The sequence below is a fragment of the Botryllus schlosseri genome, chromosome 8 (assembly GCF_051294905.1).
Source record: "Botryllus schlosseri isolate E-star chromosome 8, Bs_hap1, whole genome shotgun sequence".
NCBI lineage: Eukaryota > Metazoa > Chordata > Ascidiacea > Stolidobranchia > Styelidae > Botryllus > Botryllus schlosseri.
The window spans coordinates 24,896,979-24,918,785 of record NC_137243.1 but is presented as its reverse complement, the minus strand read 5'-3'; the positions used below and the strand labels follow the sequence as shown (position 1 = coordinate 24,918,785).

At 38.6% G+C, this 21,807-nt stretch overlaps 1 protein-coding gene across 2 annotated transcripts in view; it reads right to left on the bottom strand.

Annotated features, from left to right (window-relative positions):
* LOC145444531 (signal transducer and activator of transcription 5A-like) overlaps positions 1 to 21,807 on the bottom strand; it is a 53,607-nt gene that overhangs the window by 23,803 nt on the left and 7,997 nt on the right. The window contains exons 5-10 of one of the 2 annotated variants that reach the window (XM_080322516.1): positions 15,690 to 15,803; positions 15,444 to 15,488; positions 12,727 to 12,826; positions 10,501 to 10,604; positions 8,150 to 8,307; positions 65 to 250 (exon numbers count right to left, since the gene is read on the bottom strand). In XM_080322516.1, coding sequence (XP_080178642.1) covers positions 65 to 250; positions 8,150 to 8,307; positions 10,501 to 10,604; positions 12,727 to 12,826; positions 15,444 to 15,488; positions 15,690 to 15,803 — 707 coding nt within the window. The remainder of the gene's footprint in view (positions 1 to 64; positions 251 to 8,149; positions 8,308 to 10,500; positions 10,605 to 12,726; positions 12,827 to 15,443; positions 15,489 to 15,689; positions 15,804 to 21,807) is intronic. The other variant, XM_080322517.1, reaches the window with a different exon arrangement.

The following is a 21,807-nucleotide window of genomic DNA, read 5'->3' as shown; positions in this document are numbered from 1 at the left end:
TCCGATAAAGAGATTAACACAACTCTAATAACAAGTTGGCTAAGTAAAAAAATGACACACACACCTTTTGACAAGCTCCTCAATCATGTTCTGAAATCTCATTTTCAGCTGATCCATATACTGTGAGGTTTGAGTGGGCTGAATGTTTGGTTGCGGGTGCATTTCGAGCCCCAAGGGACGGGCAACATACTGTCTCATCTTCTCCAAATTTTGGACACCACTGCTGATAAGCGAGGCCATAATTTTGCACCTGGTAATGGAAAGATATCTTTGACACAAGCAGTGAAAATCGGGGTATCTATATACAGAAGTGGCAAATTATGGTATTAGAAAGACTCGACTTGGATCATTACAATTAATACTTGAAAGTTGAATCATTATTGTCAAAATAAGCCAAAATTGTAGCGTCAACATATTTTTGCAACCTACATTTGTTTGTATCGTAGATGTTTGCACTGTCGGCGAACTTATCATTCGATATTTTACAGCAGGGGTGTCAAACATACGGCCCGTCAGACGATTTCATCCGGCCTGCGGAGCAATTCTGAGTAGATTGAAAATTGCTGATATTATCCCGCACGTTTCCAACGCTTTTTTCCAAATCTTGACATATTTAGTAAGAAATACTTCCATTGAATAATCACTTAAGACGGCAAAGGCTAAGTATGTCCATTGTCCACAGGCCAAATTATAACTATCCGACAGCGGCTTCACTCTAGTCAGCATTGTGAACAGTTCGATGAGATTGGCGCCCAATTAACGAGAAGGCAAACAGTTCACACTGAATTCAGAGTTCTATATGGAAAATGAAACAAAATTATCCATTCGCAGACGCAAGAACGCCAATGTGAAACCGTTATATGCAAGATACTTACATGGAGAATATAATAGTTACACAAATGAAGAATTCAATTAAATATCTGTAGACGCGCTGCTGCATAACTTCTGACTTGAAAGATCCCCGGCCTCCAGAGAAACCCGAATGGCTATTTAATAAAATGAACCAAATTCCAACGCGCGCGTTTACAGTTAAATCTCTTGTATTCCTCACAAAGCATAACCCAGGACTAACGCCACATATATATAACAAAAGGAACATAGAATATGCAAACATATGTCATCGTTAGAGCCACTGTTTTAGCGGTTTATAACTATATTCAACCTCCCAATCATTTTATTTTGCCAATTGCGTTGTTTGCCAATAAAGGTGTTACTAGAATCGAACTCGTATGATCCGTAATATCATTATGTCATATACTATTATGTATATAGGCTTCATAATTAAGTATTCAAGTGAAAACAAGGGCATAGGTTTTGAGGAAACACTTGGGAATCATTTGACTGGTCCGGCCCGCGAGGGATCTGAAGGTTTGAATCTGGCCCGCGACCCAAGTTGAGTTTGACACCCCTGTTTTACAGCTTGTAGCCTACTTTATGGGCCTACCGTTGTAGACGGCCCATTGTCTGCTCATTGTGAATCATAAACAGTCAAATGAAACAAATAGGTTGACATGTTGTTATGCTTAACGTACCGCAATATCCCAACTGAAGCAAGACTGCATGGGCATTGGTTCTTATATCAAGATGCGCATGATGAAAAATTACGATGTAGAGAACATTGTCAGAATGAAGCAACACGGTGTGTACACACAACTTCAGTGTTGCCGGCCAACAACTGCTGCTGTTGAACGTTCTTTTTCCATTCTTGGCAAGCTAGGTAGGAAAGTATCTTTCGTTGTACTACAACAAATTTTATTTATTTCTACCATAATGCGTGATGTAACTACTGGAACTCTTCATAGTTGCAGATTTTGTTAAAATAATGTTTTTCCATGTAAAAATTTGTCAGTTTCAAGTACAAAAAGTTTTTTCAAGCCAAACTGCTTTGTAAGGACAGGCTCCAACCAGAAATGAATATAAGTAGTAGCCTACAATTCCAACATTATGTGAGAAAACACCTAACGTACATACATGAGGTCAAAATGTGGGAAAAAAGTTTTTTAAGGTTGAACAATGCCAAAATTTTGATTTTTTAGGTAAAAATTTGCCGTTTTTTAGGTTAAAAAAAATCGGCCTAATCATTATACATGACCAGTAGGGTTGTCCAAAATTTGGAAAATCTTAAAAAGTCTCCGTGATTGTGTCTCATTCTATAGATTATTGATAAAAAACAACAATTAGCCTGAAAGAAGCTTACAGGAAAGCCGTTAAGATTTCGGGCAAAGCGTTTGAAAGTAGCTGCTCAAGAACAGGCGTGCCACCGACCATAGAACGGAGAGAAGACTAGTAATCAAATAACCACGGCTCTTGATTGGCTAATCGGCTATGCTTCAATGAACACGGCAGCAGCAGCTTGCTGATTAGGTGTTCAACAAGTCAGCTACCGGCGGGGATTCTGAGTGCGCATTGTTAGTAGTTTGGCAGGTGCTGTTTTAAGATTAATTCAGGACATGTTGAGTTACGAAATATATGATGAACAAACAACACCTGCTGCACAGAAGCTTTTACAGAATGACTGCTTTATTGTGAAGGAAACGGCTGAAGCCTACATGCCGCGTTTTCATCGAGATAAAGCAAAGGCGCTTATGCCAGTGTTGAGCGAATTCACCGTTTCAGTACGGATCCATCATCAGTGAATACAAATATATAAAGCTTAACAATGGCACTATACTTTGTGTGATATTTTTGGGCTGAAGCTGTAGTATATAGGTGACGTTTTGAATGCTCTAGGGATCGGCGGAATCAGCCGGTTATCCTTGGCACTTATCAGATGCTTACAGCAAATTGAATGCACTTGTAGGCGTTGATAAAGTCCTTAATGATAACGCAGAAAAGAGGTGGTAATGTACGCACACTCGCACAGGCTATGCTGGATATGGTATGTCAAAGTCCTTATTGATCCCGCAAAAAAGAAGTGTAAAGAAAATCACAGACTATGCTGCATATAGTATCCAGCATAGTTTGGATATCATATCCAGCATAGCCTGTGCTTACCTTACACCTCTTTTCTGCAGCATCATTAAGGACTTTGACAACTCTTATAAGTGAATTCAATTTGCTGTAAGTATAACTGCCAAGCATAACAGGCCGATTCAGTCGATCCCTAGAACCTTCAAAACTTCAACTATATACTACAACTTGGGTCCAATAAGATCACACAAAGTATAGTGTCATAGGCAAGCTTTCTATTTGTATTCACTGATGATGGATCCCTTCTTAAACAGGGAATTCTTTCACCACTAGCATAAGCGCCTTTGCTTTTCCTCGATGAAAACACAGCATGTAGGCTACAGCCGCTTCTTTCACAATAAAGCAGTCATGCTGTAAAAGGTTTTGTGAAGCAGCTGTTGTTTGTTCATCATGTATTTCGGACCTCAACATGTCCTGAATTAATCCTAAATCATCATCTGCGAACCTACCAACAATGCGCTTGCAGAACCCCCGCCGGTAGCAGACTCCTCGAACACCTAATCAGCAGGCTGCTGCTGCCGTGATCATTGAAGCATAGCCGATTAGCCAATCAAGAGCCGTGGTTATGTGATTAATAGTCTTCTCTCTGTTCTATGGTCGGTGGCACGCCCGACTACTTTCAAACGCTTTGCCCGAAATCTTAGCGGCTTTCCTGTAAGCTTCTTTCAGGCTAATTGTTGTTTTTTATCAATAACACTGGTCAACACATATTTTTAGGCAGACAAAGTAAGAGTGGTTTTGGGGGTTCTGAAGGGCACTGATTCCGAATATCGTCGCTGGAAAACCAAACTGTCCTATGTCCACTTTTGGTGATTTTGATTTTTTTGGTTTCTATTACTATTTGGACATAGGTCTTTCTTTTTAGCCGGGTTTCATGTTTCTAGGTAGTGTGGATCAATGGTCAAGTGGACATATACACATGGATTTTCAAGGCAAATTGAAAACCTAACTGGGCTATGTCCAAATTATGAACATAAACCTCTTTGACCTTCCACTTGACTAAGGTTTTATATACCCCTGTGAGGCTCTATGTCCATCATTGCATGTAAGTAAAGTGGCGGGAAGATCCTGCCATGTGTCATTGGAGTGTTCTATAGTATCTCTCAGGATGTAATGACCTTTTTAGTTAGGTTAATGCATGTTCTCGAATATGCTCTGCCAAAATTCAGAGATGAACAGTGTGAGATGCCAGAATTCAGAGTACTGGTAGATTAACAGTGAGAGATGAGATAATAATACTTGTGTTGAAATTTAGATGTTACTCATATCTTGATGTTTTTACTGGATTCCCATAAAAATTTGTGATTACAGGAATATATTATGGTAATTCCCAGTACTTGTGGTTTAAAAGTGGCAGAATGAGTCGAATTAGAATAAATTCAAGGGTGTCAACGGAAGCCTGGCAATTTGATGAGAAAAACCAGTTGGACAGTGACAGATGGTCTTATATGCATTTTGGAGATAATTGGAGGGATGCAAGAATACAAGGAACAGTTATAAAAGCTTTGGGATCTAAATGGCAAGTGACAAGTTGTTTCTAGAAGGAATCGCAGATAGAAAAGGAGGAGTTGCAGTTGAGCCATCTTGTTCTGGTGATGCTGTAAACAGAGGCAGTGACTCTGGCTCTGAGGAGACTGAATTAAGTGACTCTGCAGCGGGAAGCGATTCAGATTATGATCCCGAAAAAGAATAGAAGAAAATTGGCAGCAAGTGGAAAGATGTGTAGATGAGCCTTGTTCGTCAAAACAGACAGATGGTCTTATTGAAGAAGAGGTTTATTTGTGTCATCATTCTATTATTCCAAAAGACTGCGAAATTATAACTTCACAATAACTAATATAAATTCAATGAAAACAACATGCTTCCTATGGAATGAAACTGAGGCCAAAAAAGGATCCTGTGAGGTTGCTACCGCTGTTTTTCTGCACTTGAAGTCATTGAATGACACAGGAAAGAAATCTGTTCATTTATTCTGTGACCGGTGCGGGGGGCAAAACAATTACAGAACGGTTGTTGTAATGCTATGCCATGATTCTACTGTTTTTGAATTTGAGGAGATAACTTTAAATTTCATGGTAACTGGACATTCACAAAGTGTATGACAATGCACACTCTGTCATCGAAAACGCCACCAGAGGAAAGTGCATATTTACCACAAAACAATGGGAAAGGGCAATAAAAATAGCATTTAAGAAGAATTCACATGAAGTCAATGCCTTATATTACAGTGACGTGACGTGATTGACTTCAAGTCACCACTGGGTTTTGCGCAGTATGCTTCAATTTGGCAGAGCGAATCCATCATTGATGCTGGGGAAAATGCCGGTGAAAAAATTTACTAGTCAAAAGTGATGTAAATGAATTTTTTGAAGGGTTCCAATTCAACAGTTATTTTCAAGTATAGCTACAGTGAGCCCTCGTTCCAAAAATTGCAGCTGTCCAGTTCAAGACCAGCAACTAGGTCAAATGCCACAGTTCTACCGCTGCTGTATCAGGAGAGACCAGGGATTCCGGCAGACAAATACAAAGACTTGTCTAAACTCTGTGATAAAAATTTGGTTCCTCCACACTTGCATTCCTTTTACAAAACCCTTCCGGCGGCATGCACTAGTGAAGGGAGTGACTGAGTTATTCAGTTTCTTTCATTCGTTTCATTCGTTGTGTTCCTGTTTCTTAGTTTGACATTATTTAGTCTCACTCAGCCGTTCCATTTGTTATGTTCCTGTTTCTTACTTTGACATTATTATGCCATAAAATGCTGATAAAGTACATTATTGACGCATTGATTGGTAATTTGAAGAGGAATTATGTCCAAGAAAATGCTACTTAGTGGAGGACTATTTGAGAACCAAACTGGCCTATGTCCAAAATGGGGGCTGAAAATGGGGGTTGCTCTTATTTTGAGAAACTAAAAATTATGCGATATCCCAGCTACATGCATATATATCAGTATCCCAGGAGCTCACTGTTGGCGTGTGGATAGTGTGAGCATGATAACTATGGGAAATCTTCTTTTTCGATTATCTCAGCTCGCTGTTTTGTGACATAGCGCAGTTTGGTTTTCCAGCGACGATATGACCTTAGTTTTTTCAAATTGGCTCTTGTTGTGGAGATAACCCATGGGGCTATTTTGACCAAAATCTACCATTTTTGCGGTATTGACTAGATGAATAATAGGCTTAGTCGTACTATAAAGTTTAGAAATTCAATCTACTTGTTATTTTTACACACAGTAGACCATTTTAAATAAAAATACAGCAACAGCACTATATTTAGGGGTAACAGATTTATCATAGTTACTGACTGTCACGGATATCATGTACATAAATAAACTCCAGTCATGTATATAAGTATTTACCTAGATACTCAAATAACGTGGCATTAATTCCATCAGTTTTTCGTCAACCGCCTATTATAAATTTGAAATAGTCAGTTGGAATGCAATATTACTGATATATTTTAAATCGAAATTGTTTTTGTACGATTTTTGCCTGTAAGCTATTTGGTGCAGTTTCTCGAAAGGTTCCGGAAATGGTCTAACATAATACGTGCAATGGTTCATCTCATCTGCCCTGGTATCTTTCGTTTGTTGTTCTGATGTCTTGGTAGAACCTCTTCCCTTGCTAATCAACAAGATGATAAGGAAATATCTCAAGATGACTGAACAGGAAGTAAGCTTTTATGCTCATGTTTGTGCTCAAGTGTTCGATATGCAGATACGAATTTTCGGACCAACTGTTTGTAGTTGGGTGCTTTGTGATCATTTAAAAAGTTTTATTTACTACATCTTAGGAGAAATTACATGCTGTGAAATCCTTCCTAATGTGAAATTAGAATCTTTCATCGGTATTCGAATATACCAGATACCAGATTTAAGTTTCTTGTTTGATAGGGTTACTAGGTATACCCACTTTGTTAAATCAGTGAAAAATTATCCATTTACCAGTCAAAAGAAATGAGACACATATGAGTATTGTAGTCTAGCCTTTCAAGGACCAATTTTATAGTTTTATACTCCTCTTTAATTTTGGTAGAATGAACAATGGATACAGGAGAATTTGAATTTCCACTGTGCAAAAGTACAATTTTTAGGCTTGACAAATTGCTTTTTTGACAAACAAATATTTCGCATCATGCCATGTTAATATTGATAGAATGACTGAGAATGACATGAGGGTTCTTCATAGTCAATTAGCCATTTGGGCGCAGTATAAAATGAGAAAAAACTACGATTTTCTTGCTACCAAGTGAAAAATTTAAGGGTAAAAATACAGTAATTTTGGGCTTTTTTAGGGGTATAAATATCTTCTGACAGAGAGCCAATCTGACAAAACTAATGTGATATTCGTAATCAGCAACTTCAAAAACCCCAGAAACGGCTCTCATATGTTCCGCCTAAAAAATTTTTCTTCATTTTGTTGACCAGTGTAATCTATAGAATGAGACACAATCACGGAGACCTTCTAAGATTCTCCAAATTTTGGACAACCCTAATGACCAGTAAGACTGTTCAAAAGTAACTTTTTAAACATTTTTACTGAAAACTCGATAAAATTGCCAAGTTAGCTAAAAATACGCTGCGTACCAATTTTGGCTCAATTCCGACCAGTGGAAGCGAAGTTATTGGAGTACAAAATTCTGGATTTATTTATTAAAATTTTTTTTTCGAATTTCACTGACTTGACTACCCCATGAACTTGTTAGGTTGTATGAAAAAGCGATGCACAATAAATTTGACTCAATTCCAGACAGTAAAAGTGAAGTAATTGGAGTACAAAATTTTGGATTTGAAAAAAAATTGTATTTATGTTAGCAAATTTTTTCATTATGTATTATAAATCCACCCACCGGAAATACTATGATTTGAAATCATCAAACTGAACATCAATAACTTCACTTCCACTGTTTGGAATTGAGCCAAAATTGGTGTGCAAAGTTTTTTTTAGGTAACCTTCGAACAATTTCATCAAGAAGCCAGTAAAATGTTTAAAAAAAGTTATTTTTGATCAGCCCTCGTGCCCAGCACTAACCATTGTTGAACTAATTATTGTGTTGCTTTCTATTACACCAACGGTCCTGCCTGGGTATTGCTCGTTCCTCATTTATCCGCCTCTCAGTCGGGATACTTATTCGAAACCATTCTTGAGACACATCAAATCAAAAGAGAACGACCACTCACCACTCTTGCAGTTGATTGATAGAACAACTGTGCGTCGGCAACTGTCCGTTATTGATGAAAGCTTGATTGCGATGATAGTTCTTCACCTCCTCGTCCAATACTTGTTTCATCACCTCCTGGAGACGGTCCTGATTCTGCCACATTTCTTGCACAAACCGCTAAAATGCAAATCGCAGATTCGTCATTGTGATTATTAGGGCGAGTTTTTTTGACATGTCAAAAAACGTCAAAATATTATCAAAATTGTAGCGTTAGGTCAAAAATAGTCAAAATGGTTTACAAAGTCAAAATTTTTTTGCAACCCGCATTTCGTTTGTATCGTAGATTTTGCACTGTCGGTGAACTTATCATTCGACATCTTACTGCCTAGCAGTAGCCTAGTACTTTAAAGGCCTACCGTTGTGAACGGCCCATTCCCTGCTCCTTGTGAATCATAAACATTCCAATGAAACAAATAGGTTGACAAGGTGTTACGCTTAACGTACCGCAATATCCTAACTGAAGCAAGACTGCATGGGCATTGCATGGTTCTTCTATCAAGAAGCGCATGATGAAAAATTGTGATGTAGACACCAATGTCGAAAGCAGAAGAATTTAGTTTCATGACGCTTCAGTTTGTTCATGCTATTTTGGTACAATTATCTATGCATGGATGAGAACGACCGAATATTGAATGAACTACAAAGCTGTCAGACCGAATTCTGTGTGATTCTTACAAGAACAGAGTCAGCACAAAGCAGAATCAATTGCACAAAAGTATCCTTCAAATATAACTCTTTCATCCCAGTTTCACTTGCGTAGTGATTAAATTGTCAGGTAGCCCACTAAAACGGTACACAGCAAATTTGGGTCAATTCTAACCAGTACAAGCCAGAATCGAAATTTCAACCATTTTTTTTAAATAGTTGTATTTACAGTGGCAAATTTCTACACTTCCATATGACAAAACATCGTGTGCCACTGTGTTAGGCATGCTTGAAAGGAGACTTATGCTTTTTTCAATCGTTTACAACTGATACCAGCCTGTGATGTACTTTGGACAATGACATCGCCAATTAACAAAAGCCAAATATGACACGGATTAGCTTGAAGTACATTGAAATAATATCGTGAAAACAACAGTAAGGTAATATAATTTACAAATAGAATACTTTTAAGACAGAAATCAGGAACCATGAAGAGAAAATAAATGGACATGCAAGTTAAGTACAAGAAAAGATATTTCCCAGCTTATAGTTGAGTTATTTTTTAAGAACCCTATTGTACACTGGTAGTTCAGGTCAGTAGAGGAGTAACTGAATCTCACTGCCAATAAAAAGGAAAGGTCAGAGAATGTGGGCTTCCCTTCAGGAGTTTATCCACATTCAACAAAACCTTCAATACTTTCTGGCATGTAATCAGCTGTAACAAGTCACAAGTGATTGATTCAGGAAGTCGAGCACATACAAACTATCATACACATTCAATTGTGCAGACTTGGCTGTCAGCTGCCCCACAGCAATTTGATACCATATTCAGCTAAGCATGGAAATGATTATTTAATACTTCTGCTGCTGTTTGTGGAAAAGGCACGGAATTTCGGCACCAATCATCCGAGGTCAGCTTACAAAAGAAGGGGAATTTCCACAAACTGTCAGGACATTATCTTCATCGACCTCGCCCTCCGTCACATGCCACCTCATTTTGTCGCTTGCGTCTTATATTCTCTGCATTACTTTTCATTCAGTGTGCACTGTGCATGCCTCTTATTTACTTCGCCTAGGCTAAAGTGGGTGTCTGATCATAAAGGCTACAGCAAGTTATTTCGACACCTTCCTACCTTTTCATTGTATCGCAGTCTTGTGATGTTTTGAAACGATGAAAATATTAATAAACCTGATTGATTGATTGACCATATAAAACCATATGTATACCCCAGTTCTACATCACATCGAAGATTGGTCGGTATTTTTTGACCATACCTATCTCCCTGTACTTTGTGACAACACCGTGAGTTGATCATAACTTCACGGAAATGTCATTTCTGATAATATCAATAACTTTGTACCGCATGTTTCGTATGCTGCGATACGACCAATACAGGTTTCAAAGCTTCCACGGGGGAAAAGAGTATCGAAAGAATAATTCTCGTGGCTTAGTGGCAAAGAGCGTGTCGTTTCAGTGTCCGAAAAAATCATTGTGCCCACCCTTGATTAATATAATCAGATTGCTGTTTTCAAAAGTGTACAAGTACTCACCACGGCTAACGCAATGGCACCAGATCATAAATACAGTGACATTACAATGCTCTATGGGAGTCGAGGGGGGTGAATGCATTTCCTACTTTTGGACAGAGTAGTGATTGCACATACCGATACACTTTCTGTGACAGCATTTCTTCTGTTGATGGCATTTTTCAAGCAGGCTCTCTGAGTAGCGTTGAGATGATCAACAGATATACTATCGATGCAATGAACTAGAAATGGAAATAAACAATTTACATCATTTTGTTTAATTTCTGGGACTGGGAAAAATCGATATGCTGATGTTGATAAATTAGATTTTGGTGGGAAAAAGAGCATAATAACAGTAGACGAAAAAGTAATCTCTCACTAATTGACTCGAATCATAAGATTTAACACTAGATTCAGATTCGAGTACCGTAATTTTCCAAGTATAGTACGCACCCTTAAAATGGCATGCAAATTCTGGGAAAAATCCTGTACCCATGTATAGTACGCACCCTGCATTCACAGTACATGAATAGCTGTGTTTTAGTATTCGATGTTGTTCTGTTTTGCGATGTCACTGTCGAACAATCATGACATAACCATCGCTAACCATTATGCAATTAACGGCATTGTCTCTAAACGATAGTACAGAGCAGCCAGAGCCTGCGAGGCTGGCGACGCGATAGTTCGGGCCAGCGACACGACGTCTTGCGCACGAGGCCTATTACAGATGCGATTGCTAATCATTATACAAGTAACGGTATTGCCTCTATACGATAGTAGATAGCAGCAAAAGCCTGCGACACGACATCTTGCGCACGGGGTCCGATGCGATTGCTCAGGCCAACGGTTATGTCGTGCACACCACGCCTGTTGGAGGTGCGACTGATTATGCAAGCGATTATATTTTGCGCACATGGCCTGTCGATGAATTAGCGAGGATTGCCTCGCGCGCGTTCAGCAATCAATGAATGACCTAATTTCGCTCGCGTGCAAACGGCGAACCAACTCAGCAGGAGATTACGCGCTGTGCAGACGACTCTTGTTAATTGGCAACACGCTTTTTGCTAATTGGTAGCGCGTTACACTGATAATACGAATTACTGGGCACGATGGCTGAAAGTGATACGCGATTGGAAACAAACGTGAAGAAAGGTGTGATTTCAAGTTTTTTATCGAGGGAGATTTTTTTCAAGCGTGTTGTTCTCATGTATAATACGAACCCCCCCATTTTAGGGCAAAAAATCGTGAAAATTTTGCGGATTATGCATGGAAAATTACGGTACTCGAATCATTTCAACCAGCCCCATTTTTTCAAATTTTTCATTTTGTTCCAGTAGAAGCAGGTCTCTTGTGTGTTACTTAACTTGTATGAAAAACATACTCCATCACAAACAATATCTGTGAATACATACTGGCACTTTGCCTGTTTTATGTCCAGGCGAACTTTACATGACATTCTTGTGCATGTAAACAACACATCGTGCTGCTGATCATAAGGCAGACTAAATCAAATCCTTTGTTATGATAACTTGGGTAATCATTAACCAATATTCACAATGAAAGTGTTCCAGAGGTTGCATAACCAAAAGTTTACAAATTACCTTCGAATCATGTATTCCCATCATTGCACCCTAGTATTTAATTTTATTTCAGTAAACCTAGGTCTCCGGTGTGTTACTCAACTTGTATGTAAAATACACCCCACCACAAGCACTATCAGTCAATACATACTGGCTCTTTGCCTGTTTTATGTCAAGGGCTGACTTTACATGACATGCCTGCTCATGTAAACAACAAAGCGTGCAGCAGACTCAATAAAATCCTTTGATGATGATAACTTGGCTAATCAACATTCACAACTGTGTTCCTGAGGTTTTGTAACCAAAAATTTTGTTTACAAATCATGTTCGAATCATGTCTTCGGTGAAGTATGATTTATTTCAAGTGTACGGTTCAATCAAGTATGGTGTACAGCAGGATTGTTCAAAAATAGTTATTTCTGTCAAATTTTACTGGAAAGTTTAAAGAATTATTCGGTTGGCTAAAAAAAATGCCGAAAATCCAATTTGGCTTGTTTCCAACCTGTATAAGTGAATCTCTACCGACAATATCGTTAGGTTGTCTGGGAAAAACGAAGCAAAACAAATTTGGGTCAATTCCAACCAGTAGAAGCATAGTTACTGGGGTAAAAATTTATTAGTAGAGTTTTAAATTGTTCATATTTATTTTTTATAATTCCATTTTTTTTACAAATCTAAAATTTTCCACACTGATAGATATTTGAAAAAGAAGTTATTTTTGAACAGGCCTAATGTACAGGGCAGACCTGGATCGTAGGAAGAGTGCACAGAAATTTAGCCTTACTTTGTCCCTGGCATATCAGCATCAGTTCCTGTACCTCGGAAAGCATTGTTTGCACCGAGTGTTCGGTTTCGTAGCTGCATCTTTTTATCTGCTCCAAAGACTAGAAAAAAATCGTCTCTTATTTATATGCAAGATAGAGAGAAGGCAGCGGGTGTGGTATGGTAGCGTGGCGAGCAGGATAGAATCCACGACTTCATGGTCTTCAAAAGGAATTTTAAAGCAAACATGGCGCATAGAAATGGAGCAACAAATTGCGTGTCAGCGGTTCTCAAACCGGGGTATGTGAGGGAATTTTGGGGGGTACGCGAGCAATGTCATGATTCTGGCACTGGGACAATTTTCTGCAACAGCGAGTTCAGCAATTATGTGACAATTGACAATTAGGTGCAAATGCAGTAATTATTAGGGTCTAATACCACCATAACTTTCCATTGACGTGTAACTCGCCTCATGTACATTATCTGTAGTGAAGATCTATTTCTCTACTGAGAGTTACTACGTTGCCAGTAGCCTGCTGTAGATCTCTATTGGATCTATTAGAACCAGTATCATCTGCTTATTATGCAGGCAGCTTGATTAGCGCTATTGCAATCTTCAGTCTTTTGCTGCTATCAAAACTATAATTTTGGTTGATAAATTAACTCTCGGTGGCGACTGGTATATAATTCCAGTACTCAAAAAACTCATTTTACTACTCGACTCGAATCATTAGAAAAAATGCTCGAGCCCAGCCCTACTGATGGACAGTAATACCCAGAGGTCAAGGTACTAACAACTGAAACATGAGAGAACAATTCTTATGTGAATTGATAAGCTTGGTATGTCAACATAAGCCATTTTAATCCAGGGATCATCCTTCAAATATGTAAAACAAGGTCAAAAGAGGGTAAAAACCAATGACAAATTACACACCACTTCGCCTGAACTCTTGAAATACTATCAATCTGAATTTGAAAGCAGTTCGAGATAAGAGATTGGGCTGGGTGTTTGCACATTTCGGAAGGAATGGATCGAAATAAAAACTGAAGAGCATTCAGGACCGCATGGCTAAAATGTAATGAAAGTTTGTAATTTGTCACTTTGCGTTCAGATGGATTGAATCAACAGTAATATGAATGAAACAGTAAATGTCTAAAAGAGGATGGATATATAGTAAGCTGTTATATGTTGGATGTATAAAAACCCAACAAGTCATGTCAATTAGCAATGACAGCACTTTTAATTGTATTATCAGGGTGAAGAGATTGAGATATACATTACCAGTGGTCCCCAGTGCCTTAATATTCTTGTCTCTGTGTACTGGTCCACATTTGATAATTCTACCCAAGGGGAGAAGGACATGGATTGCTATTACCATAACTTTCCTGAATTTGAACATCAATTGAAAATTAATTGCACCAAAATGCATATTAAGCAATATATATTGGCAAGATTTGAAGTCAATCGTGAAATCAATTACATCAAGTGGATAAGAGATAGATGATAACATTCACAGTGTCATGCTTATGGATAGCCATGGCCAATATAATAAGTTTAATTGTTTTTATTGCTGCCATTGAGTTACATTCGCTTCAGACAAATTGAATTTTCTAACTGGCAATATGACATTAAGTACTGTGATAGCGATCTTAGGGTATTTTAACACAAATCCAAACATTTAAAGCTACATTATTATCCTTCTTCTAGTGCCAAATCAGTTCAAACTCAAGATTTCAGCTTAGTGTTTGGTCCAAACCTTTTCAGTTTTCAATATATAAAGAGTGAGCTTATAGTAGAAAGTTCAGGTCATTATGTGACAACACACATTTCGCTTTGGATTATCTCTGGCAAGTTGATTTCAGGCAATCATGCATGACAAACAATGACTGAACGAAGGTGTCGAAAGCAACAGGTTTAGATGATAAGGGTTACGTTCTTGATGGGTAATATTTCTACATGTCAAAGGGTTGGATTCCTACATTTTTTAGTGTTTTTGTTATCCCCGCATATGACTAGATTAGGAATTAATGATAGTGATTATTATCATTATGGCTTTTCTCTGGTACAGGGTATAAAAATCCCTTGAATATTAAGAGTATCAGCATGCCAATCGAATTTGCTTCATAATAATATTATATTGCGATTCGGGTTTCTCTCGAGCCAGAGACCTTTCGAGTCAAAAGTGATGCGACAGTGCGACCACAGCTATTTGACTGATATTTCTGCGTAACTATAATATTCTCCATGTGACCTGCATATAACAGTTTCGCATTGACGTTTTCGCTTTTATGATTTTGGTCAATATTTCTATAAAACTTTTGCAATTGGGTGTCAATGTCAGCGTCAGAGATTTCCTCCTATAATGGTGACAAGAAACCACTACACCGTCCTGTGAATTACTCGACATTTGCTGTCATGATGGATCATTTAATGGAAGTATTTCGTACTAAAAATCTCAATATTTTTTAGAAATGTGATGGATAGATAATACACGCATTTTTCAATCTACTCGGAATTGCTTTGCGGGCCGGAAGCGGCCCGCGATCCGTATGTTTGACACCCCCTGCTGTAACCTATACCGCAATAAAAATTTACAGTCCCATGTGTCGCATTGCTAGCCCACACTGGTTTCTTTGACTTTGACAAATAACAACATGAGCAGTGAGCATATATCAATTAACAGAACACCAATACAAATCAAAATACAAAACGAGAAGGTATGGAGATTGCATACTCACGGTGGAAAGGTCTTGAATGCGAATCAACGGAGCATTTTGTTGCATCTAGACGGGCAAGGAAGCAATATTAAAAACATTATTACATTGAAATGTCAATAGTTTCCTTGGTGCGGCTAAACAGGATGTAGGCAGACATAATCCACTAATTAGACTTTGCAGAAATCAGCTACCAAAATTTCACTGACAAATTTAGCCTCAAGCTGTTAATGTACCAGTTTGAAAACTAACAGAACTAATTTGCAGTACAGGTAACTTTACTGTACTTGACATCAATGATACCTCGGATTGATCAATCACAGCTTTCTCAGCATCGAGAACTTCTTTGATGTGTGATGCAATCGCCGACTGATAGTAGGGGTTCTGCAACGAGAAGGAGCATGATCTATACATGAACAATATGAGCAACCTGAGAAACCATACAAATATTCAAGGCCATATTGAAGCTAAAAGGGGTTGAGGCAATCAGAAATACCAGATAATTTAAGGTGGGTGGTATAAAGCAATGTATCACCCAGTCATTTTAGGTCTTTCTGTGGCGAAACGTACTTTGAAAATATTTCTGACGTGTTTCTAGGATATTATGGTGTGATTATATATTTAAATTGTCATTGGTGCCTACAATCTACGATATGAAGTGAGGCATGAATCTGGAGCACAGTGTTCATCGGTGTTACAAATACTACTGCTACCAATGAACAATCGAACACTTTCCCTTATGCATTTCAGCCCCAATATTTCATGTTCTTTGGAATTGTATCATAGCGTGAGTTTATCATTGAACATTAGATTTCAACCACTATGTTCACTGGATCTCATGCACGGTTATATGTGATTAATTATGTCATTGTAGCTAGGCAATATCGGAATACCATCCCCCAATTATAGTGATGATTATACTGAAAAGAACCTTGGAAATTGCCTTGCCTGAATGCTGATTTGTGACCGGTATCCGTGATTGCCCGAGACGCGTTGCTTGACAATAAAATTTAAAAAGAATAGGTGTAATCGTGATATTGTAATAAGGCAGTGTAGAGTTCTAAAAAATCACGGTAAAGTTCTAAGATCATAACACGGAAACTAGGATTAAAAAACTACAGACAAGGCTGAAGCCGAAATTCCTGATATTCTGTGGAACCTGACAATTACTTATGCCACACTGGTAAGCTCAACATACCGTCTCAACTGGGCAGGAGCATCATTCCAATGCATAGTTCCCAATACAAATCACTCATTACTACTTACCGGAGCAATTCATAGGTGAAAAGTCTGGATGCATGAATTCTATTCAAGAATACAGCGTAATGCTCTGCAGCTTCAGTAAAATTCAAGTCAGTCGTGAATTATTGATTTCGAAGAGCAAATTGACTTATTTCGGAAGATATTATTAGCCACTCGAATGGTCTTATTGTTAAGTTTTAATGCAGCAAAGTCACATTGCCTCTCAGCCTACCTACTGGAAAGGCGTCTTATTTTAAACTGTATTATTTCTGAGTGGTAATATGTAGCATTTCATATTTTAATTGGTGATCTGCTCAAGCAGATTAAATTGATCTGGTGCTGAGCAAAATCTGGGAATACAGCCACCTCATTCACCCATGGCATTAGGATTAGCACCAGCCCAGGCTTACATTGTCAAGTGTCAAGTGCTCAGACTTCCCAGTAAACTATCACCCAAACCATGAATGCATCACTACAACTTCATCCAAACGTCTATCGGAGCTCATTTGAAATTGCTGCAACTGGAGTACTCTGAATAAAGCTATTCATGCATACAATTCAAAATAAAAATACACCTCGCCAAACTGCCTACTGACTGTCACAAATTCTCCATTTTGACTTTTTCTCATCTTCATGGAGGCGAATTGTAGATCTACACCCACTACAGTACATGGCTGACAAACGACGACGTCACATGACACCAAACAATCTGGTTAGAGATACAAAATAAAGAGAGGATTTCCTTATTTTGCTGGAGTGGAAGATGGCACTATTTGCAGTGATTCCAAGGATGTGACTTTCTCCTAACCCTCTATTCTGACTACACTCCAGACTGTAATTACTTTGACAACAGCTTTTATATATACACTGTAGTTGATTCCATTGATTTGTTGTGTATGCCTATTGCCTATACATAAATTTCAAGAGTTGTATCACTATCAATACTCCTCATCTAGATAACATAGGCTTTGATAAGAGCTGAATGACATGTAGATTAACACCAAGCAAATTTCAGTAAACAGACTGATAACAATATCTGCAATACAATGATCAGTTTTGGGATATTAAAATGAAGTATTGTAACAAATCCATTGAGAAAACATGGTATTTCCAAGAATGGCCTGGGGACTTTCAAGCTACCGGCTCTCTGTCAATATTGACATGGAACACTGCAACAGCTTTTCACCAAAGGGGAACCTACTCTTAAGCAAGCAAAGTCAATATGAAACAGTGGGGACGTGAAAGGTGAGTTGTTTGTATTGAAGAACATTCAACCATCTGCCTGGGGTTGCACGAGCATATTACCGGAAATATCGAGATGGGAAATTTGAAACGCACACTGACCAATAAAATCACATGTTCCAGTTTAAGTAATTCTATCAACGAACTTTTTGACGTTGCAGAGTCCAGTAGGCTAAAACTTCAAAATAAAAGTTGAAGACTGTGGAACCTTCAAAAATCAAATCAAGACGTGCTATATGTGGCTCTATTATAGTTTCTGTTAAAAACACTAATTTGAATTTGATTGTTCGGTTTCCTTTGAAATAAATGTGACTTCGCTGTTTGCTAACCTCTATCTTACTTCCAAATGTCGTTAAATTGTGCAGTAGAAATTCATCGAATTTTGTTGAAAAAATCTTCTTGGCTTTCCCATATAACTGGACTTAAACGACTTGTAGGCTACTTTCAAGCAGTTTCATACAAAATTTACAGCATTGTGACTTACGTTAAGTCAAAACATGAACTATATTTAATAAGACTATGCAGAAAAATACGTTCCATGTTTTTAAATTCATCAAAAATCTGAACCTACATTTGTCTAATTAATGGCCAACGCTGACTAATGCACCTCCTTGTAAACAAGTGGCTTACCCACCTTGTTAAGTTGTCGTGGGGGGGGGGGTGAAACCATCTGAAAGGGGAGGCGCGAAGCCGCCTGAGAGAAATGATGTTTCTTGAACTCGGAATGAGTTTGATTTATGTGGCAATAATCCTAATAAAAATTCGATTTTGCATCATAATTGTGTCGTAGGCCTACCAACCATACACTGATGCTAGATTTTGGTTAATACCAAACCTTGGACTAATCAGAAGATGTTCGTGAATGAAGGGCATTTAGCTGTGCCATTGATTTTTGACTTAGCTCATGGTCAGGTACATTTGAACTAAACTCAAATAGGGTGATAAAAGGGATTACGCAACAAAATCACTAAAATATCTGCGCGTGATACCAATGCACATGATGACGTTTAACAAAATATTTAACTGGAAATTTTACCTCCAACCCACAATGAATGCTATGTGCATAGTTCAAATTCCGAATAACGCCATTGGTCTTTGACTTAGCTCCGGCTCATGTACATTTGAGCTAAACTCAAGTAGGGAATGCAAGGGATTGGGCAACAAAATCGCTAAAATATCTGCACGTGATACCAATGCACATGATTATGTTTAACGAAATATTCAACTGGAAATTTCACCTCCAGCCCATAATGCTGCGCATAGTGCTCTGTGCATTGTCCGAATTTTGAATTTTGAAAGTGTCTCAACAGCCATAACACCTTCAATGCCAGCAAACAATGCATAGGGTTTGCAAACATTTTGGTTATGTTTTTAAATATTTTTTGATATCACAATAAGTGGGGCACGAAATTTTTCACTACCACCAAGTGGGGTGTGTCGAAAAATATTTCTCGAGCTAGCCTACCCAAGCGACTGCTTCATTAGCTGAGTCTTTATTGAACCACCAAATAATTGCAATAGCTTGGAATTAAATTTGATTTCATTGCAACCTCATTTGGCACATATTCAATCACATTCTGACATTTGTGGTGATAAGACGGGAGGGAGATCAAACAAACATTAGGTGAAAAATGTGTTATTGCGAGAGATAAACTCGGATAAAACAATGTAGATGAAATTGCGACACGCGAGATAAATTATAGTGACGCTGGCGAAACAGATCATATGTAGTTACTTCTGTAAAAAGCAACAAAAACTTTGCCAATACGCCTATTTTTATACATAGGCCTATCCTACCGGTGGTAGTGATCAAAATTAGCTATAACCCTATCGCACATGATGCATGAGAAAGCCTACAATTGCAGTTGAAGTGCATGCGAATAGGTTGCATGCATTCAGTTTAGTACAGGGGTGTCAAACATACGGCCCGCGGGCCACATCCGGCCCATCAGACGATTCCATCCGCCCCGCGAACCAATTCTGAGTAGTTTGGAAAAGGCTTGATTCATTCAGCAAATTTGTAGGAAATGTAAACGTAGGGTAAAGACTTTCATAAAATAATCCTTCAAGAAAGCATGTTCTGTTCAATTTGCTCATAGGTCACATTATATACACTCAACTGCGGCGTTGCGGTTTCACTCCAGTTACCATTAGGAACAGGTCGGTAAAATTCACACCCAATTCTGAGAAGGCAAAAAAGTGCACACCGAGTTCCAAGTTTTCTGGAAGAATCAATCAAACAGTGGTTATTCACAGAGGCAAAAACGCCACTATGGAACCATTATATGAGGGTTGCACGGAAAATATATCAGTTTCGGCAAAATATTATTCGAATCTGTGATCGTACTGCTGTGTCACTTCCGACTCAGAAGGTCCCCGGCCTCCAGAGACACCCGAATCGCGATTCAATAATGATACACCACATTCAAATGTCTGAGTTTACAGTTAAATCTCATTTATTCCTCACAACGCATACGCAGAGCTGACGCCAGATTTCAACTGAATCCAAGAGAGCATAGAACAGTGATTCTAACTGGGGATGCCAAGCTGCGGTCAACTGAAAATTTATTTTGTGCTCCGCGCGATTTACCTCGAATTCATAGCTATTTCTCAGTGTATAGTCCGAATTTCATATTTGAGAATTCTCTCATCAACAGTCATAATCTGCCATGACATCCAACTATCTGTTGGGATAACCAGCATCCTGGTTGCATTTTGTGATATGACGATAAGGGTAGGGTTACCATACATTCTCTTTCAAGAGGATTTGTCCTCTTTTTTAACTTTTTTGAAAGCGTCCTCAGAGGACACCCTTTTATCCTCTTTTTTGAGATTTCGTCCTCTTTTTTGAGAAATTTGGTCAATTTGAGGCTAAATTCGACTGACATAGGCCTACATGTCATAAGTCAGCACCGAAGTATGCTTCGGCGGATATTTCGGGAGCTGAGCCGGTAAGTTGACCTTTTTTTAGTCAACTGACCACAAAGTGGGAAAAGTTTACCATTTTATCAGGATTTCCCTCCGGTTTTGCAAGTCTGTAAATTCTGAAAAAGTGTCCTCTTTTCAGATTTCCAAAATATGGTAACCCAAGATAAGGGGGCACGAAAATTTTCACTATCATAAAGGGGGGCGTGTCGAAAAATGTTTGAGAACCGCTAGCATAGACATATGCCAACTGATATCGTCATTAGTGCCACTGTTTTAACGGTTCATGTCTGCCAATCACCGTTTTTGTGCCAATTCCATTATTCGCGAATAAAGGTAATGCTATAACAGTACCCCATTCAAGTGAAAAACAAAGGCATGAGGTAACATTTGTAGTCGTATAATCGGTCCGGCCCGCGGGCGATCTCAAGGTTTGAATCCGGCCCGCGACGCAATTTGAGTTTGACACCCCCTGGTTTAGTAGATATAGTAACACAAAGGGCGAGAACTTACTACAAATACCTTTACAAAACTTCAACATACAATAGGATAATATATTTATATCGAAATGAACCCGAATTTCGGCTGACACTCGTCAGGGGTGATCATCAGCAACCAGCAGGGATGTTAAAAGAACATTGGAGCCAATATGAACATTTGAACAAGCTCATCACTGACTATGACGTCAACGGCATGAAAGTTCGTCCCATTCATTGATAGTTGGGCAGAATTGAGAACCAACGAAACTGCCAATTCATAGCAGTCTGAGCTCAATGCTAAGTGAGCTGACGTTTAGTTTTACAGACGAGGCTCATCCTGCTATAGCCCCTCCAATTAACCCAGGTTTACGGCCAGCACTTGATCATCACACCAGTGGCTGGATTCGAACCCAACAGTCCAACACCTCTATTCTGCGATACTAGTGGTCTACCACTGTTTTCATTAAATATCACGTTCACTCAACAACCTGGACAATAAA